Source organism: Sturnus vulgaris, chromosome 23 (genome assembly GCF_052056855.1).
Source record: "Sturnus vulgaris isolate bStuVul1 chromosome 23, bStuVul1.hap1, whole genome shotgun sequence".
NCBI lineage: Eukaryota > Metazoa > Chordata > Aves > Passeriformes > Sturnidae > Sturnus > Sturnus vulgaris.
This window is the reverse complement of record NC_142265.1, coordinates 2,932,428-2,957,703: the sequence shown is the minus strand read 5'-3', so window position 1 is coordinate 2,957,703 and position 25,276 is coordinate 2,932,428. Positions and strand designations below refer to the sequence as shown.

Here is a 25,276-nt window from a genome sequence, read left to right as displayed (position 1 = left end):
AACAAATCCGAGCGTCACATTCCTGCCCATGGGTCTGATCCCATTGTTTTGTGCTGACTCAGTCGATCCAGCGTCACTGGTGTCCCTTGGGAACTTCCCATCACGCAGGCTCCTATGGATCAGCATCAGCTCCTGCTCCATGAACGTCTCCCAGATGCTGCATTCATTAATCACCACTTCCAGAGGCTCCAATCGAGCCCCACGCAATTTGGGCACAGCACACTTTTCCTCCTGGCTTGATGAGGACAAGGAAACATCAGAGCCAGCAAAAAATTCCCTGGAAAAAACATCCCAGATCCTGTGCAGGCTTAGGAGCTGGAATCTTTGGGAGTCCTTCCAATCCAGGATATTCCATGGTGGATTCAGACGTGTTTTTTTCCAGGATCTGAAGCAAAATGGTGAAGGATTTGGAGAGTGCTGAGGTGCATTTCTCCTCCCCGTGGGGACAGCCCGAGGTCTCCAGGAGGAAAGGGAATTCCCAGCACATCTTCCCGCGGGTGGCACGGGATATGGAGAGCTGGCCACAGCCATTCCCTGAGATCCTGCTGAGGAAAATGCCACTCTCAAAGTCCATTTGGGGAGGTGAACCACACATATCCATGCTCCCAGTGAGGACTTGGGATGAAAGAGGGTTTGGAAAGCCTGGAATGTGGATCCACGATCCCAAAGTGAGAGGGAGCTGGGGGAGCATCACCCCAAATGAGCATCACCCCATGAGCATCACCCTAAATGAGCATCACCCCATGAGCATCACCTCACCATGATCATCACCCCACCATCATCTGGGCCCTTCTTTCCCATCTTACCCCAATTTCAATGATGGGAAAATAGAGATATTCCTGGGATTTCTATGGTTTTGCATTATTTTCCTACTTTCTGTCCCAAAACTAAAGAGGAAAGGCAAGGAATAATAACACAGACACCAAGGCTTAGGAATTACTCTTCTTTTAATTTCACATGGTTTAAAATACGATATGAAATAAGGCTACAGTATATAAAAAACTCTCCAGCAAAATGATGTGCCAGCATCAGCAATTAAAACAAAACCAATCCCCTCCTTGTCTAGGAATTCAGTGGAGGAGGGATTTTATTTTTTTTTTGATCCTTTAAAAAAACCAAACGGAACCAGACACAACACACAGACACACACACACATCGCTACATCTCTAAGCTACCTCAGCTCAGTTTTTTTTTAAAAAAAGCACCTGCTTTTTCCTTGGTTTTTTTTGTTGGTTTTTTTTTTATCTCACTTTTAAACTTTTTTTCCCATTTTTAAAAAATATAAATTATATGAAAATACACGTTGGAAAATAGTCGAACAGCACAATATAACAATCTCTTTTTTTTTACTTCTTCTAAGTTTATCAGCTTAAAAAAAAGTGTAAAACCAAAATAAAACAGAAACGTCTTCCTTTTTTTGTTCGTTTTTTTTTTGTTTGTTTTGTTTTTTTTTTTTTTTTTTTTTTACTGAGGCAGTTAATTCCTGGAGATATTCCATTATAACATATATGTATACATAGATTTATCCTTTATTTAAACCTCTTTGGAATGTAGACAAGAGCTCCTGGGTGTTACACAGACCCTAGCAGGGAGCAGAGCAGACCAAGGCATCCCAGTTTTCCAATGTCCACAAGGAACCAGCAACTAAATCCTAAAACCTCAGAGAAAACCCCTCCAAAAAATCAGAACTCAGAAGATGGCAATGTTTTCTGCAGAACCTGGATTTACTGATGTTTTCTGAGACTTTTTTGGAGGAGGTGTTGGTTTGGGAAGACAGGAGAAGATGAAATTTTACATTATTCTTTTTTTTTTTTTCCTGTTTGGTTATTTCTCCCCATGAATGATCACATCTGCATTGGGATGGAGTGTGGGAATAACGTGGATCTCCACTTGGACACACCCTCTGTCCCAGGATTCTGGTGATCCCACATATGGAGCTGGAGAGCAGGAAAGTGCTTGTGGTTTTTGTCATTATTGGGGTGGTTTTTCATCATTATTGGGGTGTTTTTTTATCATTATTGGATTTTTCCCCTTTATTTTTCAGTTCTCAAATATCAACTGTCAAGGTCCTCAAAGCTGTTTGCAAGCAGGGCTCAGGCTCTGCCAGAGAGGCCAAGGGCACAGCAACCCACATGGAAACAGCAGAAAACAAGCAGGACACAGAAAATACCCCAAAAACTCACCCAAAGCACCTGAGACATCCCAAACCAAGACAAGATGACCCCAATTCCAACAGGATCTGCGAGGGGAAATTCACTCCTGTGTGGAGGAAACAGCACAGGAGGGAGTCCCAGCCCTGGCAAATCTCCATCATCCCTCTCAAATCCATCCTTCTGGGCCAGCAGGTGGGGATTAAACAAATTTTTGTGGACTTGAAGGAGCTCAGAGGGTTTGGGTTGAGCTCACCTGGCTCAGCACAGCCCTCACCAAAGGCCAGCAGTGAAAAGCAGAAGGAAAAAGGAACCAAAGCAAAAGAAACAAGGAGAATTCTGCACATTTCCAGTGTATAAACAGCACCCACCTCTGGGATGGCCTCTAGAACGGGAATAAAAGCAAAGGAAAATAGGAAATGATGGAGCTGATGTGTCTGGGAGTGTCCACAGGCTGGGAGCTGGGAGGGCAAAGGGCTGGGAGAAATGATGGAGAAACTCCAGCCAGAGGCTTCTTCCAAAAATCCAGAGCTGCTTCTCATGGCTCACCCTTCCTAACCTTTATCCATGTCCCTAAAATCACTGGGAACACACAGGCTGAAACCAGAAAATCCTGGAACGAGCACAGTGGATGAGGGATTTAGCCTGCCAGGGAGATGGGGGTGCAGCCAAACCTGCAATTCCTCCTATTGTAAGGAAATTTCATCTCATTCTTTTTCTTTTTCAGCTGGAGCATCTGAGCAAAGCAGGGGGGATGTCCTGGGACACAGCCCTTTGCCAGGGATGTCTGGGAGTCCCTTTCTAAGGGTGGAAGGGAGATTTAAGGGACCCATGATGGGCAAGCTCAGGGCACTTTGCAGCGACCCTGAACATCCTAAAAAAGCCCCTCTGATTTCTGGGAATGCAACCCTTCCTGTTGGGATGCTCTTGAGCAGCTCCTCCCTGTGCACTCTGTGCCCTCACACAGCTCCTGGCTCCCTGTTCAGCTGCCCAGCCTTGGCTCTGCATCTGTCCCAGAGCCTCACCTGTGGGGGTCTCACCTGTGATATCCCAATTTTCCTTTCCTCCCTCCAGCTTGGCCAGGCTGCCTCCATCCTCCTCCTCCTCCTCCCTGCCTGCCTGAGGAGATGAGCCCAAGTTCCACTTCTCAGTGGGAGCGTCCCTTTCCTCCTTTGGGGTTCCCTTCCCCTTCCTTCCATCCCCTCCTCCCTCCTTTCCATCCATCCCATCCTTTCCTTCAGACAACCCACAGCACCTGAGTGTAACAACCTCCCTTCCTGGACCCCCCTCTGCTTCCACCCCCTGGCAGGAGCTCCCTCCTGGCCTTCCCATTTCCCTTCCAACACCACCTCTGAGAAGGACACAGCAATTCTGGAGCTGGCTTCCCCTAAAATGAGCAGTTTTAGGATACAGAGGTGCTGGGTCCCCCCAGCTCCAGAGGGAAAGGAGAGCCCAGCACCTCTGGGCAACACCTTGGGATTGGGCTCCCCTCCAGCTCTGCCCCTGCAGGTTTGTGCCTGCATGTTCTGGATATTTGACCCAGATTCCTGTCCTGCTACCCAATCCTTTGGGATCAGGCAGGAATCAGTCCACAGCACCTCTGGAAAGGCTCTGACCCCACAGTGCCTCTGGAGTGAACTCTGTGCCCCAAAGACACACAGACAAAGCACTCACAGAGAATTTTGGTAAAGTACAAAATGCTGCCTTTAAATGCAAACACCCAGGGGGTGAAAGATTCCCTTTCAGCAGGATCTGCCTTTGGGATTGTATTGGGATCTGGAAACAACCTCTGACCCTCCAGCTCCCCTCAGCTCACCCAAGAGCAGTGGGACCTTGTCTCAGCCTGCCCAGAGCACCCCGGGGAGCAGCAGGAGTGAGCCCTGCAGAGAAAACCAGCTGCAGGAAGGGTCTGGAGGGCAGAGGGAGCAGCTGCCCTGGGACTGATCCCACAGCCACCCCTGTGACACCGCAGTGCCACTCACACCCTGACAGGAGCAGCAGCCCAAGAGCCATGAGCCCGTTTGCAGGGACAATTTCCTTTCTGCTGTGCCCACACATGGCCATAAAGACAGAGCTGCTTGAAACAGGAAGGAAAAAACATTTCCCTTTGGGTTTTGAACGTTTTCCTGATTTTTCCCCTCAATTGACTTGCATATTTTCCATTTACCACATTGAAAACACGGGAATTTCTCTCCTTTCCCCCTCCCAAAAACCTTTTTTTTTCTGTAAGCACCAAAGTGTTCCTTGAGCAAAAGAAGTGATTTGGAAAATGCAAAAAAGACATTTTTCATGGAAATTTTGAGAGGATTTGTGCAGCCAGACATAAAAAAAAAACCCAAAACCAGGGATTTCAACCAGCATTATCAGCACAGCATGTGGGGCTGGAAACAGGAGTGGCACCCCCAGCCAGCATCAACAGGAGCCACTTTGGGGTTCATTTTCCTTCCCAACCCTGACCCAGCATTCCAATTCTCCAGTGGGGTCTACATAAACTAATTCCTCTTTTTCTCTTTTTCCTCCCTGGGATAAAAGTCTCTGCTGGCAGAACAGAAACAAACACACACAATATTGCAATACTGAGACCATCTTAGAGCTTAAGACTATTTAGAAAAAGAAAAAAAAAAAAAGACAAATACTGGCACAAAATTTAATAAAATAAAACTTTAAAAAAAAAAATAAAAAAAGTCTTGATCCCTCCTAGGAAAAATTCTATCTCTTGTAAAAAAGAAGACAATGGACAGAAAGGTGATGGAATAAGAACAACAGTTCTTAATTTTTTCCTATATTGCCCCTCCCCAAAGCAAGAATATTCACCCATTTTGGTTTTCCAAAAGAAGAAAGTTTAAATTCCTCAAATCCTCTGGAATATCGTCATTCCTGACCTGTCAGTTTGTGTGTGAGCAACCAAAGGGATCCATTCCATCGCGTTTTTTTCTAAACAGCCAAGCGTGGGGAGGGGGTTGTTGGCTTTTTTTAAAGTGAGCTACATTTTCCTGCCTTTCTTAAAACTCAGAATTTTCCCCCAGAAAAGCCTGTCTTGGAGCTTTCAGGAAATCAACAAAAAGCCCATCCTTCCCAAAAGCTTCTCCTCTTCCTCCCCCCCTCTCCCTCAACATCCTCAAAGCCTTGAGTGGCCCTTGGAAAAAAAACCAAAAAAACAAAAAAAAAACAAAAACAAAAACCACGAGCAGAACAGCGAAAATCGATACGAAAAAAGAAACCACCCAACAAGTCCACGGCGAGGACGGCGGTGTCCCCGTGTCCCTGTCACTCGTCGGCGTCGGGTTTGACGTCGAGCATGGCGTGCAGCTCCTCGGGGCTGTAGCCCAGCAGGCTCTGCAGGTCGCACACGAAGCGGTACACGTAGCGCTTGCCGGCCGTCTTGTGGATGATGTTCTTGTCGTAGTAATAGCGCAGCCCCCGGCTCAGCTTCTCGTAGTTCATCTTGGGCTTGTTTTTCCTCTTGCCCCATCGCCGCGCCACCTGCAGGGAGCGGGGACAGGGAGGGGAAGTCAGCCCGGCTCGGCTGGGACATCCGTGTCCATGAGGATTTTCCTCATCGTTAAGAACTGATGCTTGGGAAAACCTCTGCAGAACACGGCAGAGCATTCCTTGAGGATTTACCTGGATAATTCCGTGTGCTACCTCAGATATATCCTCATATCACAAGTCCTTCCTCTTTTCCTTTTCCCTTCCCTTCCCTTCCCTTCCCACCTCCTCCACCTTCAGCCAATCCTAAACCAGATGACACCAACATGCAATGGCCCAGTGCCAGTCACGTTTGCACTTTAGCAGGCTCCAGCCACTCATGGAATTATTTAGGCTGGAAAAGCCCTCTAAGACCATGGAGTCCAACAGTTCCCCAGCACTGATCCATGTCCCCAAGTGCCACATCCACACAGTTTGTAAATCCCTCCAGAGAGGGGACTTCATGGAAAGCTGTGCCAGGGCTGGACAGCCCTTTCCATGAAGAAATGTTCCCTAATATCCAACCTGGACCTCCCTTAGTGCAACTGAAGGCTGCTTCCTCTTGTTCTGTCACTGGTCCTTGGCAGAAGAGACCAAACTCTACCTCCCAGTCAGGGAAGGGGACAAAGATCCCATCTGTTCCCCAAAGCAGGGGACAGATGCCCCTCAAGTGTACCCAGCCTATCTGAAGAGCTTTGCCACTGCTCCTCTCCCTAAGATGTGCCAGCTACTTCCCACCAGCTTTGGGCACAAACCCCTGCTTCCAAAGGGTGACTGCATCCCAATTTTCAACAGACTTTCAGTTTGATTTTTTTTTTTTCCTTGGCTTCCCTCAACATATCCAACACCAGAAAAAAGTGGCTGCCAAAAGGGAGGAGGAGAGGCTTATCCACAGCAATATTTCTGAGGAATTTGGGTTGTGCACTTAGTTCCAGGGCACTTTACCTCGTCTGGGTCTGAAAGTTTGAATTCCCAGCCATCGCCCGTCCAGCTGATGAAGGATTGACAGGACTTGTCAGTGAGCAGTTCCAGCAGGAATTGCCACAGTTGGATGGGTCCACTGCCTAGGAAGACAAAGGAAACACAGGATATCAATGCCAGGAAAAGCACAGCTCATTCTATCACAGAGGGGGAAAAATTCCCACTCAAAACGTGCTCACTGAATAAAATAAAGCCTTCTCCTGTCAAAAAGAGCCACCAGCAGCCACAGGGCAGGAGCTCAGCTGGGAGTTAAACACTACAGGTAACAGAGCTTCCTATCTGCAGGAAGAACTGAATATTCATGCCCTGGAATGCTTCACGTTGAGTTACATAAATAGGATTATTTTTCTGGCACACAAACAGGAGGAGTCACTGCCTTGGCACCGGAGCAGCACCAACCCCTCCGTGCCAAAGAGCCGCCGGCCATGGCTGAACTCGGGCAGACTCCACTTCCCGACCTTGACTCTTTGCTCCGTGCTGCTGATCGAGATAAGGGGGACCCGAGAACGAGAATTCCTTGGCCTCGTTCCAGGGCGTGTTGCTGCAGGAATGGGCTCTGCTGGCTCGTGGGGAGGGCGGGGGCACTCAGAGCTCCCCGGCCCAGCATGTCCTCATTGCCACCTTGGCACAGCCTCAGCAGATCCATGAGGAGCCTCCCGGCGGCTGCTGCTCCCCTCACCCAGCTGGGGGCAAGTGGAGCATCCTATGCCATGGGCATTCCACCTCTCCTTCCACTCCTGGTCTCCATCTCCCCTCCCATCACTCACTTTGGCCATCAACACTTTGTCCCAGTGCACCCACTGGAGTTTGGCTGGAGTCATGGAGAAGTTTTGAAATACTTTTCTCTTCCTTGGGCTTGTGTCCCAATCCAAGGTAGAGGAGAAGCCCTGGAGCTAAAATCTCTTTGATGAGCAACTTCCAAATATTGCACTTAGCTGTAGGCAAGGCGTTTTGGGAGAGACCCTGCCATGGTTTAAACCCAGCTTGAAATAGATCACCAATAATGACAATAATTATAATGAGACAGCCAGAGGAGAGAGGAAATGATTTATCCCACAGGGAATTGCACAGTCTGGATTAGCTGGGGTAATCCCAGTGCTGACAGCACTGAGCAAATCTTCAAGCAGGGAAAATATGAGTTATGGGCTCAGAAAAAGGGATGGAGCCCAGCCTGTTTCCAGGAATAACAATGGATGCTGCCCGAGCTGTGGCCATGGGATAATCCATGGGAGGGAAGGGAGGGCTGCTCCCCTTCTCCACAAAGTTCAAAATTACTCAAAAGCTGCTGGGGATGAGGAAATGAGAGAGTTGGCTCCAGGAATCACCGTGTCCCATCCAGCCCTTCCCAAATTCCCTCCTGTTATCCCTGTGGAAGCTCTCCAGGCGTTTGTCGGCGCCAGGCCTGGGGGTTATCACAGCCACAGGCAGGGCAAGGCAGGGAGCTCCTGGCTCCTTCTGCTGGAAATGGGAAAGGACTCGGCAGGGAAAGGCTCCAGCCCGTCGCTCCTCTGGAGCCTGCCAAGATGTTGACTCCACAACTGCACTCTGCAGTGGGGATGGAGCCGGGTTATCCACGCCAAAATGAGGCAGGAAATTCAGATGACGCCTTTGCCTCTTGCTGAAAAGGAAGAGCAAAAAGCCTGGCCTGAAGTGCCACCGCATCTCCAGGCTCGGGTCTATTTATAGCAGTGAGATCTACATGCAGAGGAAACACTGGGGAAAAGGTGTAGTGGCTGCCTGAGGTTTTCCACAGGTGAATTCCCAAGGGGATGTGTTCTCTTGGCCCATCTGACCTTACACCAACTCCCCCCACACAGCCAGGGAGCATCCAACACCCAAACCAAGTTAACAGAGACATAGCCCAAGGAGTCCAAGGCCAGGTCCATCCCCTCCCATTGATTTCTCTCCTGCCCAACTGAAGAATAAGGATTTTTAGTTGATTCCTTCCCCAAAATAGGAGGGATGGAAATTCATCACCTGGGTGCTGGGTTCTTGGGGGAGGAACCCTCAAAACAACCCTGGGCCATCCTGGCCCTGCAAGATCTTTGGAGGTTCCAGGCTCACTAACCCTGAGCCAATGGCCAGTGCCATTCCTGTTCGGTTGCCAGCTGGCAGGGAGAGGTGTTGGGGAACCCAGGAATTCTTGTCCTCTCTCCAGCAAGCAAGGTAGAGCTCCTGCCAGTGCCCCCAGAGCCACTCTGCTGGGTATTTTGGGATTTCCAAGGAGCTGCTGTCATCCTTGGAACAGGGATTCCCAAGGTCTATTCCAAGCTGCCTGCAGGACAAGCATAAAACCCCAAATTCCTCTCTCTGGACAGGCAATTATGTGAGGAATGTGTTTATGCAGGGCTCCAGGCATGTCCCAGCTCTGTAAACACCCCCTCCCTGCCCGAGGGGGAGGCAGCCGAGCCTGGCAGATGTGGCACCTGAGATGGCAGCGAGGTGGCAGGAGCCAAACCCCAGCACATGCCCAGGCCTGTGCCCCAAATCAGCACTGGCAGGGAGGAGAACAGAGCAGGGAGCAGTGCTGGAAGTCGGGGCATCATCCTCTGCAGCTGTAATTAGTGCTGGGAGGGGGGTCTTCACAAAGGAGCCACTCTGCAGCCAGCAAGGAGTAGAGAATATCTTCCCATAGGATTTCAAGGTGGCTCATGCAGCAGTGCCACTCCCCTCAATGTCACAGGGTGAGCAGGAAGCTCCCAGGCTTGTCCCTGCACCCCAAACCTCCTCATCCACAGGAGCTGGGAGCAGCTCCATTTTCCATCCCTTCTGCTCCAACCCTTTCCCTCATCCCAGCCAGGGCTGGAAATCCCCATCAGGATGCCAGGTTGGGATCACTCCATGGTACAAGCACACACAGCCAGGCTGTTCCAAGGCCACATGGGATCTGCTGCCTTGGTTATCCCCAAAAAACCACCTGTTCCCACAGCCTGGACTGGGTAAAGTGTGAGGGACACAAGGCAGCTTTTATGGCACTGCTCCCTCTGCACACATCCAGGGGCTTCCCAGAGCAGACCCAGCCCTGGCTGAGCATTTGGGGCAGCTCCACAAAAGACAAGGGGAGAACTCAGAGGGGTGGGGGTCTCCTCCCACCCTGCCATGACCTCCTGCACCCATGGGGCTGCTAAAAATAGCGCCCACAATAGGGGCCCTGTCTGTCCTTGGTGGCACTGAACAGGGTCCTTCAGCAGGGACTGTCACACCACAGGAATGCTGCGGCGTCAGGGGGAAAATATTCCTCTGGAGCTGGGTGAGTGGGAATTGTGGGAACTGGGAACCGCTGCCCAAGCACGGCTTCCTCAGCACCAGGCCCTGATGGTGTCCCCAGAGCCAAGGATTTGGTGCCACCTTCCTTGGTCAGGACAGTCCCCACCTCCTTCCCAGCCCCTGGGACACCAAACCCTGCCGGATGGGGCCGTTCCAGTGGCGTGGTGACGGTGGCACAACCCCAGCCCCGTCATCTCTCTTGGGATGGTTTTACACACCCACCCCTCCCAACGGCCTCTGTTTTGTTTCCCTTGGTTCAAACAAGACAAGAAGACAAAAAAAACCCCACCTACCAACCCCCCAGCAGGGCACCTTTGCTTGGCACTCTGCGGTTTGTGGTTCCAACCCCACAAAACAATCGGCCCTGGCAACGTCTCCAAAACAGCCCCTGCCTCACCTGCCCATCCTGCCCACCCCATTCGATGGCACCACGGTCCCCAAATCCCCCAAAGTGTTGGGAGTGCTGATCCCCTCACTCCTTTGTCACACCAGTTCCCACAACTCCTCCCCAGCCCATGGCCAGGCTAGTGCAGCATCGGGCACTGCAAAGCGATGGAGCTTGGATGGAGGCATCTCCAAAGAACAGGTGTGAAAAAGCAGGAAAGGAGCCAGGAGCCCCTTCCTTCGGGAGCAACATGGCCATGATTAGAGAGGAGAGCAGCCAGGGGCCACTCCAGACCTGAGCTGCTCCTGTGCTGCAGCTCCTCTGCTCTCAGGAAGGGGGTGTTGGGAGGCCTGATAGAATCAGTGTCACACAATCTCATGAGTGGGAAGAGACCCACACAGATCATCCACTCCAGCTCCTGGTCCTGCACGGGACAACCACAAGAACCCCACCCTGTGCCTGAGCTCAGGGGCTGCCTCCAGAGGCACCTGGCAAAGCTCCAGGGGTTTTGTGAGCTCCACATCCCCCAGAGGTGGGATGCAACACCAGCTGGGTGTCTGGAGGAGACACAGGCAGAGCTGCTGCCCCACCACCACCTGCCCCGGGCTGGAGGAGCCCTGGGGAGAGCCGAGCCCTGCCACGGTTGGGCAGCAGCGCATGGGGCTGGGTTTGCTCTCGTTTGCACGTCTGGCAGGTGGGGCAGGAGCCACTGAACCAGCCCTGGTCCCACCCTGGGGCGACCAGAAGGGCACTGAGGTAAAAGTGGGCAGGAGCTGCTGGGGGAGTCACCCTGAAGCCACCTGCAAGGGCAGGTGAAGGGCAGGAGGAGCAGGATAATAACAGCATCCCTGCATCCCAGCAGGGCCAGAGGAGCTGCTGGGCACAGGAGGGGGGTGCCTGCAGTCCCGAACTGCTGTGCCATGGCCGCAGATGCCCACAGGGACACTGTGCTCCAGCAGTGCAGAAAGGATGCTGCTGCTTCCAGGGATGCTGCTGCACAGGCTGGGGAGGGCAAGAACAGCCAGACCACGGGAGTACAGCAGGGAAAGGGACAGCAAGGCAGCTGCTGGCAGATTTTTGGGTGCTGATGACCACAGCACAGGGGGGTTCTCGCCTGTGGAGGTTTCAGAGCAGCAGCACAGATCTAGGGGGAGGGGCAGCAGCACCTGAGCTGTCCTGAAAGAGACCCACTTTCCTTGGCACCGCCTTGACTTTCTTGCAAAACAGCAGCTGTGCTTTCACTGCTGGGTCACAGATAAGCATCGCTCACAAACAGAGGCTGGGGAGGCTTCAGGCTCTGCAGCACAGCCAGCTGACACACTGCACAGGGGCTGAGAGGCACATCTGGGCCCCATGGCACAGCCCTGTGGGTGCTGATAGCGAGGGGCAGGGCGAGGTCTGGCCTGGGCAGCTCCAGCTCGGTGCACAGAGTGCTCTGGGTGGGATAAGATCTGTGAAGGAGACTGTTCCTGCACTGCCTCTCGAATTCCTAATGCCCAGCAGGATAACGAGGATGCTCTGAGAGGGACACTCAGGTCACTGGTGGCATCAGCTGGAAGGGACATTAACTCTTTAAGTGCTGGGACAGGTTTTAAAGGGTTCAGCAGCATCCATACAACCCCAGCCTTGCATCTGCAGGATCAGGGCTTGGTGTGCACTCACCTCACCTCTCCCATCCCTCTCTCCTCCCCTCTCCTCTGGAACACGAGGGGATGGCCCTGCTGTGTGCTCAGTGATGTGGAGCAGCAGCTCTGGTGGATGGAAAGCCCCAGGGTGTCAGTCCTGCCCACCACAGAGAAAACAAACGCCAGAAATTGGCTGCCAAACCACACTGCTGCTCAAGGGAGCCCAAAACCAGCTCAGTGCTGAACAGCCACGGCGAAACAGCAAGGTCTGAGCCTCCTGTGCACGGGCTGCAAACACCAACACAGAGCACAAACATCCAGCTGAGTTTATCCACGTGGTGCCAGGGCTTCTGCAGGATGCTGGTGGCCATGGGAATCATCAGAGGCTGCAGGATCCAGCTATGGCACAGCCCCGGGGAAAGCACAGCTTGCTTCAGCCCAGCTGGGCTCAGACATTGGAGGGATCTCTGCCCACTCACACCAAACACGGCTCTGCTGCTGAACCAGGGAGCTTAGACTGAGCTCAGCTGAGCCAGCCTGAGGTTTAGCAGTGAACACACATCCTGAGCCATCCCTTGCCTGGATTTCACGGATGTACTCTGTGTCATGGCAAAGAAAATAAAATCTGGCTTAGTGTGGAACCTCAGAATCAGAGAATCTCCTGAGCTGGAGATCCACCAGGATCATCCAGTCCAACCCCTGTCTCTGTACAGACACCCCAACAATCCCACCCTGAGTATTCCTGTCCAACCCCTACTGGAGCTCTGGCAGCCTCGGGGCTGTGCCCATTCCCTGGGGACCCTGGGCAGTGCCTGAACCCTCTGGGGGAAGCAGAACCTTTTCCTGATATCCAACCTAAACCTCCCCTGGCACAACTGCTCACTCAGGTCAAATTCAAGCTGGCCAAGTTTTGAGCGAGCTCCAAACCCAGGGGTTCAGGGCTGGCCCTCCCTGCAGCAATGGAAACTGAAGTTCACCAACTCCTGAGCAATTACATTTCTCCTTCGAAAAAAAAGATAAGAAAATTGCATCAACCTCTGTGTAAGCAACCATGGCAACTTGTTAAAATAGGTCAAGATGTGGGGGCAGATAAGGCAGCTCTGAAAGGCTGCTCAGAGCTGGGTGAAGAACGCATCAAACGCAAACGGAGCTTCCGCCAAAATGCACCTTCTCACCTCAAAACGCGCCTCTGGGGCAGATAGCATCAGAGATGTGCTGGGGCCACCTCCCTGGGCACCACGGAAACAGGGCCTGCTAGCAGAACCTGCACAAGACTGTCAGGTCCTTACAGGCAGCACACAAAGCTCTGGGCATGAGGGATGTGATGTGTCTCTTCATCCTGCAAGGCCAGCGGGGCCACCACGAGCTGGCTGCTGGGTGTGCCCTCAGGTTGGAAATTGAACCCCAAGGTCTTGGTGTTCTGGGCTCCTGGCCTGGCAGAGCCCTGCTCTGCTCCTTGGGAGGCTCCACCTCCTCGGCAGAGCCACAGGCAGAGCCCAGACTCCGAGTTCCTCTGCTCTGGCCGCCAGACAGCACTTCCTCCTCTGAGTAAAGTGAGAGTAAAGCACAAAAAGGCCTGAGCTCTGCCTGAGTCCCCACGCTGAGCTCAGCTGGCCTGGGCCAGTCCTCCAGCATTTCTCAGGGCAGCCTGAGCAGGGTTTTTCACACTTACACAAACCCAGAGAGTGCAGAGTACTCAGTGCTCCTCCAGTTGGGAACCCAACACATTCTACTCGCTCTCCCCAGCACCTGCTCTCACTGCAACCCAGCTCCAGCTCCCTTTGCTTGGAAAACCCAGTGCTGAAGGTCCAGGGGCTTTCAAATGGCTTAGAGGACATCTCTGGAGTCACTGCCTGCCAGGATCACCTGTCCAGGGAGCTTTCCCAATAGCAAAAGCTGGCTCTGCTGCCTTGAGCACTGAATATTGCTCAGCAGCCTATGGAACAGGCAAACAGAGCTCCAGCTCGAGCATTTCCCAGTGATTCCAGATTTTCCTCTCCACATTTAAAGCTTCTCAAATGAAGCAATGAGAAAATAAATAAAAAGTCAGGCATTGCCACTTATTGATCCCACCAAAGTGCCTGGGCCAAGGGATTCTCTTCCCAGCTCCAAGAGGGGTTGGAAATGAGGTGAGGGAAAATGTTACACAGAGCAAAGCAATTGGAATTGTGCTCTGGCAGTGCACGAACCCAAGTCTCCCCTTCCTGAAGGCACTGCTCCAAGGACAGCCTTTGGGGTGCTAATATTCCTTGGAAAAACAGGAATATTAAATATAAAAACAGGACCCAGCTGCTGACTTCAGCCCCTCAGTTCTCTCTGGGAGTGGTTCCTTCGCACTCTTCTCTATGAGCTACAGCAAATGTGGAGGGAAATATCCAGCTTGGAAAAGAATGCTCCTGATTTTGCCAGCACCTCGGAGCCTCGGTTTCCCCAGCTGGTCAAATAGATCCCAGGCTCCTGCACAACCAGAGCACTTCCAGGTGCCGTAGGGAAAGGCATTGTCAGGAGAAAGTAGGAATAAAAATAGGAATAAAAAGAGCAACTTGTGCTCAGTGGTCTCTTTTCTCAGGAACATCGATTTCCATGGCACAGCAGAGAATGAGCCCCAGGTCACAGTCCCTGCTCTCCCTTCCAGCAGGTCCCCAACCCCAATCCATTCAGGAATACAGAGCACACTCATATTTTGTATGGACTTGGTAGAGTCTCATTCAGCAGGCAGGGCTGAGCTCTTTCTAACTAAAGCTGTAGCAACAAGCCACTTCCTTTTTTACACTCCTAAAATTATCTCCCCACCTTTCCTCCCTGCTGCACCTCTCCCCACCCTCACATGGGCTCGGTGTCAGCCCCGAGATGAGCCGTGCGTGGGAGGACACTCAGGGACAGTCACACCCCAGGATCTGCTCTGAGCCTGGTGATGATCTTTATCAGCACCAACTCTTTCCACCAGCTGCTCCCAGCCGGGGCAGCCCAGATCTGAATGTGCACAGCCAGGGGAGCAGGCAGGAGGCTGCCCCAGAGGTTTCCTCATAGCACAGGGAAAAGCCATGGCACAGAAGGGCTGGAAAGGATTAGCTCAGCTTTAGCTGGAAGTCCCATCCCACCAAGTTTCTCTCCTTGGAGATGCCAGATTGCTGAAGGGCTGTCATAAAGAGCCAGAGTTTCCATGGCCTATCACCTTCTCATCTCTCTCAGCGCAGGGAATGGAAAATGTTTGGGATGGCTCTGGCAGAGCTCCATCCCTGCCTCACACCAAGGTGTGGAGCACAGTGGGGAGAGGATCTGTCCCCAGCGAGACTGCTCCTGCCCCGGGGGGAAACCACAACCAAGAGGCCACCAGTCACCAGCACAGGGGGCTGGGGGCTCTGCAGCACCAGGAACCAAACCAGACCCAGCTCCTGCCATAGCCAGCCAGGGCCAAATGGAGAACAAGGCACTGAGTGCCCCGTGCTCAGCCAGGTGCCACATCCCCCTTGAGGTGTGGAATGTGTGGGATGCCCACGCTTGAAGGAGATGCAGCCCTGGCCGCAGAGACACCCCAAAACCCTCCCTCACACCAGCCACACCCAGCTGGGCAGCCCAGAGTGCCCCGAGGCTCTGCCCTGGCATGGGGGGGTGCTCCCCGAGGTGCTGGGGGGCACAGAGGGGTTCCCCAGGATCGTGCCCTACCTGTGTAGCCAGCCAGGGCAGCAGCAGGGATGACAGGCTTGTCCTTGTTCATGTCGGCCCGGTCCCTCACATAGTCCTTGAAGGTGCCCTTGGGCTTGTGGCTGGGCAGGGTGGCAGGGTAGTCCTCAGAGTCGAAGCTGTCGTAGGAGGGGACGCGCTGCAGGCTCTGGAAGGACGACTGGCTGCTCCAGGACTGCGTCAGGCGGTCACAGCTGTCGTAGCTCTCTATGCTCTCGAAGGAGTCCTGGCCTCCCAGCTTACCTGGGGGAGGCACAGCAGGTGAGACGGGCCTGGCCAGCTCAGGATGCTTCACCTGGCCAACACAGGGTGTTTCACCTGGCCGGCACAGGATGCTTCACCTGTGCACTGTGCATGCACAGGGGAACTGATGCTGTTCCTTTACATCCCAGCTCCAAAGTAAGCACAGCCAGATCTCCAATACTTTTAACTTTGCCATTCAGAGCAGGGCCAAGCCCTGGAAAACTTCAGGCAGAGAGAGAGAGGGGAAAACCCCAAATCTGGCCTCTCTACCCAAGACTGGAAATGGTCTCTCATTTCCAAAAGGCAATGTCAGAGATGTAATTCACTTTAGATACTCAAGACTGAGCTCAGGAGCCTAAACATGGACACTCCTCTTTCTTCAGAGAATGGTGAGGCCCTGCACAGGGTGTCCAGAGAAGCTGTGGCTGCCCCTGGATCCCTGGGAGTGTCCAAGGCCAGGTTGGACAGGGCTTGGATCAACCTGGGCAGGGAGGTGTCCCTGCATATGGCTGGAGGTGGAACCAACTTTAAGGTCCCTCCCAAGTCCAACTTTCCTATGATTCTTTGATTTCTGTGATTCTCTTGCTGCTGAAGGATATTGGAGGTCTCCAATAAATCCCCCATTACATCTGCCAGCCCTATTCAAACACTGCTCAGGCACACCCAGCTCCTTTAATTTTGATGTTTCTTCCCAATCTCCACAGCAGCCTTTTGCTGCCATCTGTTCCAGCCAGCCCCAAATCCCTAACCAGCAGCAGGTTTGCTGGAGGAGCTGAGCCAATGGCTGAGAGCTCCAACAGCTCTTTCCAGCCCTGGTAAGGTGAGCACAGCTGGTTTGTGTCAAAGTCACTCTCTGGGGTATTTTTAGTCGAAGCCAGAACATGAGAGGCCAAATCCTCAGCAGTGCTGATTTACACCCCCCAGAGCCAGCCCGTGCAGCCTCTGTACTGAAACAGAGCTAAAAAAGGACCCAAAGAACAAACTGCAATTGCTGCCTCTGATCTCCCTGCTCTGCCGATTGCTCAACATCTTTCCTGACAAGCTACGAGCGTAACAGGATCATTCAAGTTCACTAATTTCCCAAACCCGGCTAAAAACAGCTGCTGGGATTGTGCAAGAGCTCCTGGAGAAATTTCCATTGGCAGAGCTACCCTCAGCCTGGGCCCAGAGAGCAAATCCCAGGGGATGGGGAACGTGGAAGGGCGCTGGCACACGCCCCCAAATATTTGTTGTGTTGTAGTTTGAAAAGCACTTGCTGTGAAAAGACTCAACTACTGCAGGCCCTGCCCTGATTGCTGGCCTGGAATCATTGGGAGCTGGGATCCATTGGCTTCATCCTGCTGGGACAGCCCTGTTTCAAACTCTTTTCTATTTCCTTTTAGTTTTTTTAGGATTTCACACTCCAATCCTTCCCTGAATCCTGCTAAGAGGAGCACAACGCTGCTCTGTGTACATTAATTGGCATAACCAATTCCCTGAGCAGTCCTGCAGCACAGGCTCATTTAGAAAAGGAATTAAAATCTGACAGAGATGTGATTTGTGTCAATCCATTGAAAATTCACCTGAATTCCACCTAGCTGGAACAATCATGCCCTGCACTTACTCAGGAGAAGCTTAAATGGGTTTGGCAGCTCCACTTCTCAACCAGCCTCCTTTGCTGACAGGGCAGAGAGAAACAACTCCCATGGGACCCCAAAATTTCCTCCTAAAGGCCCCACAGAAGGTGACTGGCTGGAAAACCTTCACCCTGAGGTGATGCTGAAGGGCTTGACTTTGTGTCAGACTAACCTTGTAAGACAGTGCAAGGTAAAGAGGGACATAAATATAAATTAACCAGGCTCTGCTTTATATTAAGGCTTTCCCCTGCCCCTGGGAGGATTTGTGTCCCCCAGGGGCCCTTCCATGGCTGAAATGCAGCACTGGTGTGAGCACAGCCCCTTGCAATCTGTGTTCAAGTCTTTGCTAACAGCACCATCCGGGGCTCTCTCTTCCCTCCCTTGAAACCATTTTTAGGTTTGCCACTGAGAACAGGCTCGAGGTACAGTTGCAAAAGCCTTCCTGAGCCATTGCACTGTGAGAATGATGAAATCACCTGTGTTGAAGAAAAGGGAAAGGCACTGCTGAAATTTAGGCAGAAAAACAACCCCAAAAAGAGAAGTTTACCCGAAGTTAAAACCCTGCTGCCCTTCTGGCTCAGGTCACCTCTCTCAGAAGGAGAGGCAATAACACAAATAGCAACTTCTGTGTAATTAGCTCTCCCAGCTTGGGAAAAGAGTGGGAAAGTTCAAATGAGCTGAATGTGCAATGCAGCCCTGAAAAGCAGCTCTGGCTTTCAGAAAGCAGCTCATCCTGAGCTCTCTGGATAAATGGATTTAACTGCCTCACATCAAACCTGCCTCACAGCAACACGTCACTGTAATGAATTCTGGCCCGAGGACACCTGGATTCCATTCAGGGGGATGCAGGCAGGCCAATCTCTTCCCTGTGCCTCAGGTTCCCTACCTGGAATCCAGAGATAATGATCCCACTTGTGAGGGACTTTGAGCTCTGTGGATTAAACTTTCTGCTTTGAATGGAGACAGAGCCCCATCACCAGCGTGGCATCACTGATGTGATCACAAAGCAATCAGACATTGGACCCCATGTGTTGCCAATCTCATAACATTAATTGGAAGGGATTTGGGCTCAGATCCTCCAGAGTGTTCAGGTGTTTAAATCCCACCGTCTCAAACAGGAATCATGTACCTAAAACTCTTTGGAGAGGAGCATTTGGGGGGTCCTTAGCTCTGCTGCTGCCTCAGCCCCTGACACCTCGTAACAAAGCTCAGGAATTGGCTACAGCAGAATATTTCAAACAAGCAGCCATCAAATCCCTGGACATAATGGATAAAGACTTTGGATCACAGAGTGCAAAACACTTCAGAGCCTTGAACAGCAATTCTGGATAAGAACTTGTGAAGAATTTGTGGGGCTTTGCCTGGACTCCTAAAAATGGGATTTCTACAAGCACCCAGCAGTTTGTCCTCCCTGATAAAATGAAAGCTCAGTTTAATTTCACTCAGGTTCGACATCAAAGCACAGCACCAGAAACAGGTGATGTACAAACAGGCAGCAGAGGAGAGGAGAGAAGGGCAGGGAGGGCTCAAAGCCACCAGGGAAAGCAGCAGGTGTTGGGAGAGGGCTGTGTTGGCCTTGTCCTAGGTTACAATGTAAAGATAGGCCCAGAAATCTGTATTCTATCACCATCTCTTAAAAACAGCTGGGGCAGTGATCTTTACCTCTGGAGGGAGATCTCCTCTGCTAATGGGCCAGCTGTTCACCCAGCTGTTGCAGTGTTCTTTATCTTGCCCACAGCCCATCCTCCCTCCAGGAGATCTCTCCTGTTCATGGCCATGCAGTCCCAGGGCAGGGCTGATAAAATTCCATCATCCCATTGGGAGATGCTCCACCCAGGGGCAGGAGCCAAGCATTTCCTACCCAGATCAAAGGTGAGATTTGGAACAGCAGAGCAGCCTTTTCCCACTGGATCCCAGAGGATAAGAGCTACCAGACCTTTCTACAGGATCACTGCTTCAACCAGAACACTCCATCTGCTGCCACCACCTTAACCAGTGGGGTGTCAGGTTGTATTCTGACTCTGGCAGTGCTTTTCTTTTGTACTATTGTACATATTCCCCCTCCCCCCCCCCCCCATTCAATTGTATTTCTGACTTGGAGTCTCTTACTGGTTTTGCTTTCAAACCAGTACAGCACTGCGCAGTTCCCTGGTGGCCTTGGTGTCCCCAGAGCCACTCCCATGGGAGGGAAGGTGAGAACAGCAGGAACCCAAGCCAGGCCCAAGTTTAAGTCCAGCTTTACCTCGGCTGGCACGGCCCATGCACATGTTGTCCGGCGTCACCACCTCCTGCTTGATGGAGAAGTAGTCAGTCTGCAGCGAGTCCTGCGGCGGCTCCCGCAGCAGCACCGAGGGATAATCGCTCTCGTACTTGAGGGACAGCAGCTCCTCCGAGCTGATGGGGTGCAGGGTCTGGTAGGACTCGGTGATGAAGCTGGGCTCGGAGAACTCGGAGGGGGGCACGCACTGGGCGTGCTCGATGCCATAACCTGGGGGCACAACGCGAGTCAAACCCCGCCCAAAACCAGCCCCAAGGAACCAGAGCAGCCCCAACCCCCCCCTTGGGCACTGCTTTGGGTAAGGGTTCCAGAGATGGCGTCTAAAAAATGCAGCAATTCAGCAAAATAAGACACCCCCAACCATCCTCAGTGTGCACTGCCCCAAACTCCTCCCAGGGGAGCTGCCAGAGGGAAAAAGCTGGAAAATCCTGGGGAGTGGAATCTCAGCAAAGGAGCAACAGGGCAAAAATGTTTCATTGCTGATTGGGAAAGGTAAGTCCCTTCCAACAGCCATCCCTCCTCAGTGCCAGAGCTGGAATCCCAATCCACAGAATTATGGAATCCCAGAATGTTTTGGATTGGAAAGGAACTTAAAGCTCATCCAATCCCACCCCTGCCACGGGCAGGGACACCTTCCACTATCCCAGGTTGCTCCAAGCCCTGTCCAACCTGGCCTGGGACACTCCCAGGGATGGAATGTCCAGAGCCTCTCTGGGCAGCCTGTGCAGGGCCTCCCCACCCTCACAGTGAAGGATTTCTCCCTCACACCTCATCTAAATCTCCCCTCTTCAGATCAGTTAGACTTTTATGAAATATGTCCCAGATCTCCAAGGCCCTTAAAGAAAATCTCCAAAGCAATGGCAATGGGAAGTGCAGGAGTGCAGTGGAGACTCATCCTTTTCCTAGCTGATAATCCAGAATTAAGCCTTCTCTCGCCATTCTCTCCCTTTTTAAACAGCTTTTTACAATTCCCAGTACTCAGGTGTGCTGAGGCTGCTTTCAAAGTCTGCTGAGCTACAGCTTCAAACAAACAGTGCTTGAAAAAATCAGATTTTGGCATACAAGGCAGCCACCAAAAAGTACCAAAAAGGCTTCCAAATCAACCCTTAACCCTTGGAAAAACCACATCACCCTCTGCATGGTGCAGTGCTGCTGTGATAACTGCTCAAAGGTGCTTCCAGGCATGATAATGGTGATAATTGACACTGCTAATTGAGACTTACTAATGAAGTAGTCTGAGGTGTAGCGGGACTCGGGGTATGTGGTGCTCACTCCGTTTGCTGGGTACGGTTTCACCTCTTCTGCAAAGAGCAAAGGAAGGAAATGTCACCAGTCCAAAGGCACACGGAGCTGTGCAAGACTTGCTGTGACACAATGGACAGCCCTGAACTTCCCAAAATCTCGTCCCTGGGTTAAACTGGGACGTTCTGAGCAACAGAAATGAATTCAGAGCTGAAATCCCACAGAAACCTGGGGCACGTGGGGTCCTTGGGGAATTGCTGCTGCAGGTATGGCTGAACTTAAACAAAACCAACCCAACCCAAACAGCAACAGCTTTCTCAGTCGGGCCTCCAGGAGTGCTCCCAGCTGCATCATTTCCTTGCTTGCCTCAGGCTTTGTCACCTCTCTTTCTCCTGGGGGTTGCTGAGCACACTTCCATGTGTGAGCTCCTGCAAAAACTCCCCACAAAGGACAGTTGTTTTCCTGGAAAAGCCCTATTTTTAGAGCAGCAGTAGGTGTGTATAAGGGAGTGGGTAACCCATCCCAAACCCAGCTCCTCTAACCCCCAATCTGGGTGAATTCCCAGCCTGTGCAGCATCTGATGCAGAACATTCCATGTTCAAAACCACTTTGTCTCACTGTCCTGACACAGACTCCTCCACGTATATATTGTCCAAATGCCAAATTTCATCTTTCCATAGGCATAACTCACTGGGGAAGAGCATGGAGCACATCAAAGCATGGGTTCCCTGCTCCCCGTGGCTTTTCCCAAGCACTTTGCTCCTCCTGGGCTGTGCTGGATCTGCTTTGCCAAATAAAAGCCACCCTGCCCCTGCCCTCAGCAGTTTTTCCATGAACACCTGGCTCATTCCAGCGTGGCATTCTGGGCAGGAATGCTGGGATGGGAGATTTTCTTTCCTTTAACCACAGCCCCCAGACAGCTCTGGGCTGCGTTTGTTTCTGCTGAGCCCCTGGAGAAGCTGAGCACAGATAATGCACGTTTGCCTTTGAGGGGCCTAAATTTGGGCCTCTCTCCTGGGGACTGCAGGCTGGAAAATAATCCCTAACAAAAGGAGGGGTTGTGCAAACACAGAGGACTAATGAGAAATGCTCTGTTCCTCTCTCCACAGTGCCTGCCAAGGGGCAGGGGGTGACCACAGAGCAGGGAAGAACCTTTGGCTGTGCACAGAGTCAAGTGCAGGGCACTGCTGACTGCTGGTAACTGAGGAGGTTATTTTAGGAAGAATTATGGAAAAATAAGCCTGAAAATACCCAAATCCATGCAGGGAAAAGGTGCCCATAAGCTGTTTTTAAACCCTGAGCAGCCTGTGGTACGTGAGTCACACAGTGCTCACAGGGGACAGGGGGTCACAGCCTGGCCCAGCATGACCCTGGGCCAGCAGCACAGGTAAAGCCAGGCATTTCGGGGCTAAGAACTACTCCCAGCACCAACACCCCCAGAGATGATGGTGGGGAAGATGGAGAGACAAGCTGGAGCCCTGGCTGAGCCTGGAGACACCTGGATCTCTTCCCACATGGAGACCCCCAGCTCCTCCTGTGAGGGCAGAGACAGGGACAATTCTGTGTCAGGGACAGCTCTGTACAGCACCAGCACAGCCCAGATCTGGCCAGGGTTGGAGATGAGCCCCAGGACTTACAGGGAACATAAAGTTCCTGGCTGGTTATTTCTTGAAATCTCTTTGTTATTCACCAAATACCTCACTGGAAATGTGTTCAGAGCCCACCAGAGGAGCAAGGACCCTGCCTGTGCAGAAGTGACAAAGTCACCAGTGAAAACAAACAGGGAAAGGAGATTTCTTGGCTCCCAGGGCAACACCAACAGTGTGAAGATACAGAAATTCAGCTTTATTCATTTTCAGCCTTTCAGAAGAAGAGTTGCAGCAGGCACAAAGATTTTCAGCTTCTTTGAAAAACTCCTCCCTATCGCAGGCCTTTGTACCATCAATACTGCAGTGTTTGAACACCCACATGTGTCAGTGCTGTCTGGAATTATGATTCCTGCTCTGCCATAAATTTACTGCTGCGAGTCCAGCTCCATGTGTGGGGAATCTGCAGGAAGGAGGTGCAAACCCAGCCCTGGTGCCTCAGGCAGTACCTGCAGCACATCCCACCCTCTCCAGTGGGCACAGCCCAAAAAAATCACAGAATTACAGAATCCTAGGATGGATTGGGTTGGAAAAGACAGACCACCTATTCCCAACCATGGGCAGGGACAGCAAGGAAGAAGGGCTGTGAGAAGGTGCAAGCAATGGCTCATTGCAAGGAGAAATTGGGCTGACCACAAGTTTTGGCTTTGTTTGGTTAAACTGCTTGGTGTTGATCCAAGCAATCCTTGAAAAATATGCAAAACAAAAGGGACAAATTTAGAGCCCATGAGCAGGAAAACAGCCTGGCCTGCCCAGAGCCCATGTTTACCTTCTGCAAACCACAGGTAGCAGTAAAATTAGTAATGGGCAATTAACATCCATTTGTCAATGGTTTCCTGGAAGGAATAACTGGGCTCCCCCTCCCCTTCCTGCCACCAGGGTCAGTAGGACAGCACAGGGGACATTCCAGGAAAGCAAATAGCTCTGCAGAGAAAGGAGCCCAGAAAAAGAGCCCAGGTGTGCTGCAGCTCCTGCTTGTGGCTCAGGTAGAGGTGTTCAGCTCCTCACCTGCTTCTTAGAAACTATCCCAGTGCTCCTGTGCATCCAGACACAGAAAATCAACACCCTAAATCAAAGTGTGTGCCCCCAGTCACTGAAAATTAAAGCCCTTGGATGCTGACATGCAGGGAATGGCACAGATGGCTTCTACTCCCAGAAATGCTGGTTTTGGGGACATGAAACACCTGGTTTTGGGACATGGAACAAAGCAGAGCAGCTTCCAATCACCACTGGGAAATTCGGGTAGGATTTTGGCTGTGTTCCTGTACCCAGTTCCAGTGGAGGAAATAGTAAAATTCACAACAGGAGCTGAATAGGCTGAAGAAAAATGCTCTGGAAAATCCCACCATGGATTCCAGGCAGGCAGGTCCCTGCCCACTGGGGATCCCTGCCAAGCAGCTGGCACGAACACTCTGCCTCTTTGAGGCACTGCCAGGATTTGCCTGCCCACTGCCATTGGGATGCCCATTTGGAATGCTGCTGAAAAGCTGGGCTTTGGAAGATGTTTTTTCCTGGGATTAAAGCTCAAGGTGAACACCTCCTGGTCGATGGAAAGCCCCAAACCCAGGATGCTGTGAATTGTTCAGCCAGGAGCCTCCAGGACTCACCTTTCTGCAGGATCTCCAGATGTTCCCAAAGGATATCTCCCACAAAGTCAGGTGCCAGCTCCAGGAAGCACTCCTTGCCCAGGGCACAGAGGGCAGCTCCATTCATGCAGAACTTCTGGAAATCCACTTCCTTCAGGCTGAACTCGTTCACTGCCCACATCACCCAGTCCCGCACGTGCGTCTCCGTCCACTGCTGGGGGTCTGCAGAGGGATCAGCACTGAGCATCCACAGGCAGTTTTCCCAGGAAAACAGCACACAGAGCATGCTCCAGCTGCCCTGCACTAGCACAGCCTCCTCCATGGACACTGGCAGCCCGCTGGGTGTGAGGAACACTATTCCCAGTCTGGGTCAGCCTTAATGTGGCCACATTCATCCAAGGAACGAGCTTTGGATCTGTTGGGGATTTCTAAAAATCCCTTCACTTCTCTGACCCCCTTTCTCTCACCCATTTCTCCATTTTCCTTGTTTTCTCTCTGTCACCAGCCCCTGATAAAGGGTCCCTGCTGCTTCTCTGTTTAGTGGAGATGACTTGCCCACATTTTTCCAGCTGAAGCATCCAAGAAGCTTCAGGTGCTACTCAAAAGGCAATACCACCTGAGGAGAGCCAACAGGGGAGAGGGCAGCCAGGGAGAATTCTGGGCAGCCTGGAAGGAGGACACAGCCCCTGTGGGAACCTGGCTGTTCACAGGAAGCCATGTCTTACCTTTGGGAATTCCCAGCCGCTGCTGCTCCTTGGCAAAGCCACTGAACGTGGCCTTCAGTGCCTGGGACATCATTTCTTTGCTGCTGGGCGTTAATAAAGGCACATCTGCACATTCCATGTCTGAAAGAAGCATGGAGAAACACAGCCATGAGGAACGGGACTGGGAAGGATGTCAGGGAATGCTAGCCAGGTGCACATGGTGTCCCTACACTTCTGGAATGTGCTACTGCATATGATACCACAGCCTTTCCAGCCATCAGCTTGCTGGGCTTCAGCATTCCAGGTGTGTCTGGAGCCTGGGAAATGGCTCAGCAGCTCCAGGCACCAAGGAAGGCAAAGGGTGAGCAAGAAAGAGGGAGAAAAGCATCCCTGAATTACCA

At 52.0% G+C, this 25,276-nt stretch overlaps 1 protein-coding gene across 1 annotated transcript in view; it reads right to left on the bottom strand.

The window, feature by feature from the left end:
* Positions 1 to 929: 929 nt before the first annotated feature.
* Positions 930 to 25,276, bottom strand: part of ETS1 (ETS proto-oncogene 1, transcription factor) — a 46,635-nt gene continuing 22,288 nt past the window's right edge. The window contains exons 2-8 of the mRNA XM_088177781.1: positions 24,897 to 25,016; positions 24,193 to 24,393; positions 20,921 to 20,998; positions 19,662 to 19,907; positions 15,543 to 15,803; positions 6,564 to 6,682; positions 930 to 5,633 (exon numbers count right to left, since the gene is read on the bottom strand). Of these exons, the coding sequence (XP_088033907.1) occupies positions 5,418 to 5,633; positions 6,564 to 6,682; positions 15,543 to 15,803; positions 19,662 to 19,907; positions 20,921 to 20,998; positions 24,193 to 24,393; positions 24,897 to 25,016 (1,241 nt within the window). The 3' untranslated portion in view covers positions 930 to 5,417. The remainder of the gene's footprint in view (positions 5,634 to 6,563; positions 6,683 to 15,542; positions 15,804 to 19,661; positions 19,908 to 20,920; positions 20,999 to 24,192; positions 24,394 to 24,896; positions 25,017 to 25,276) is intronic.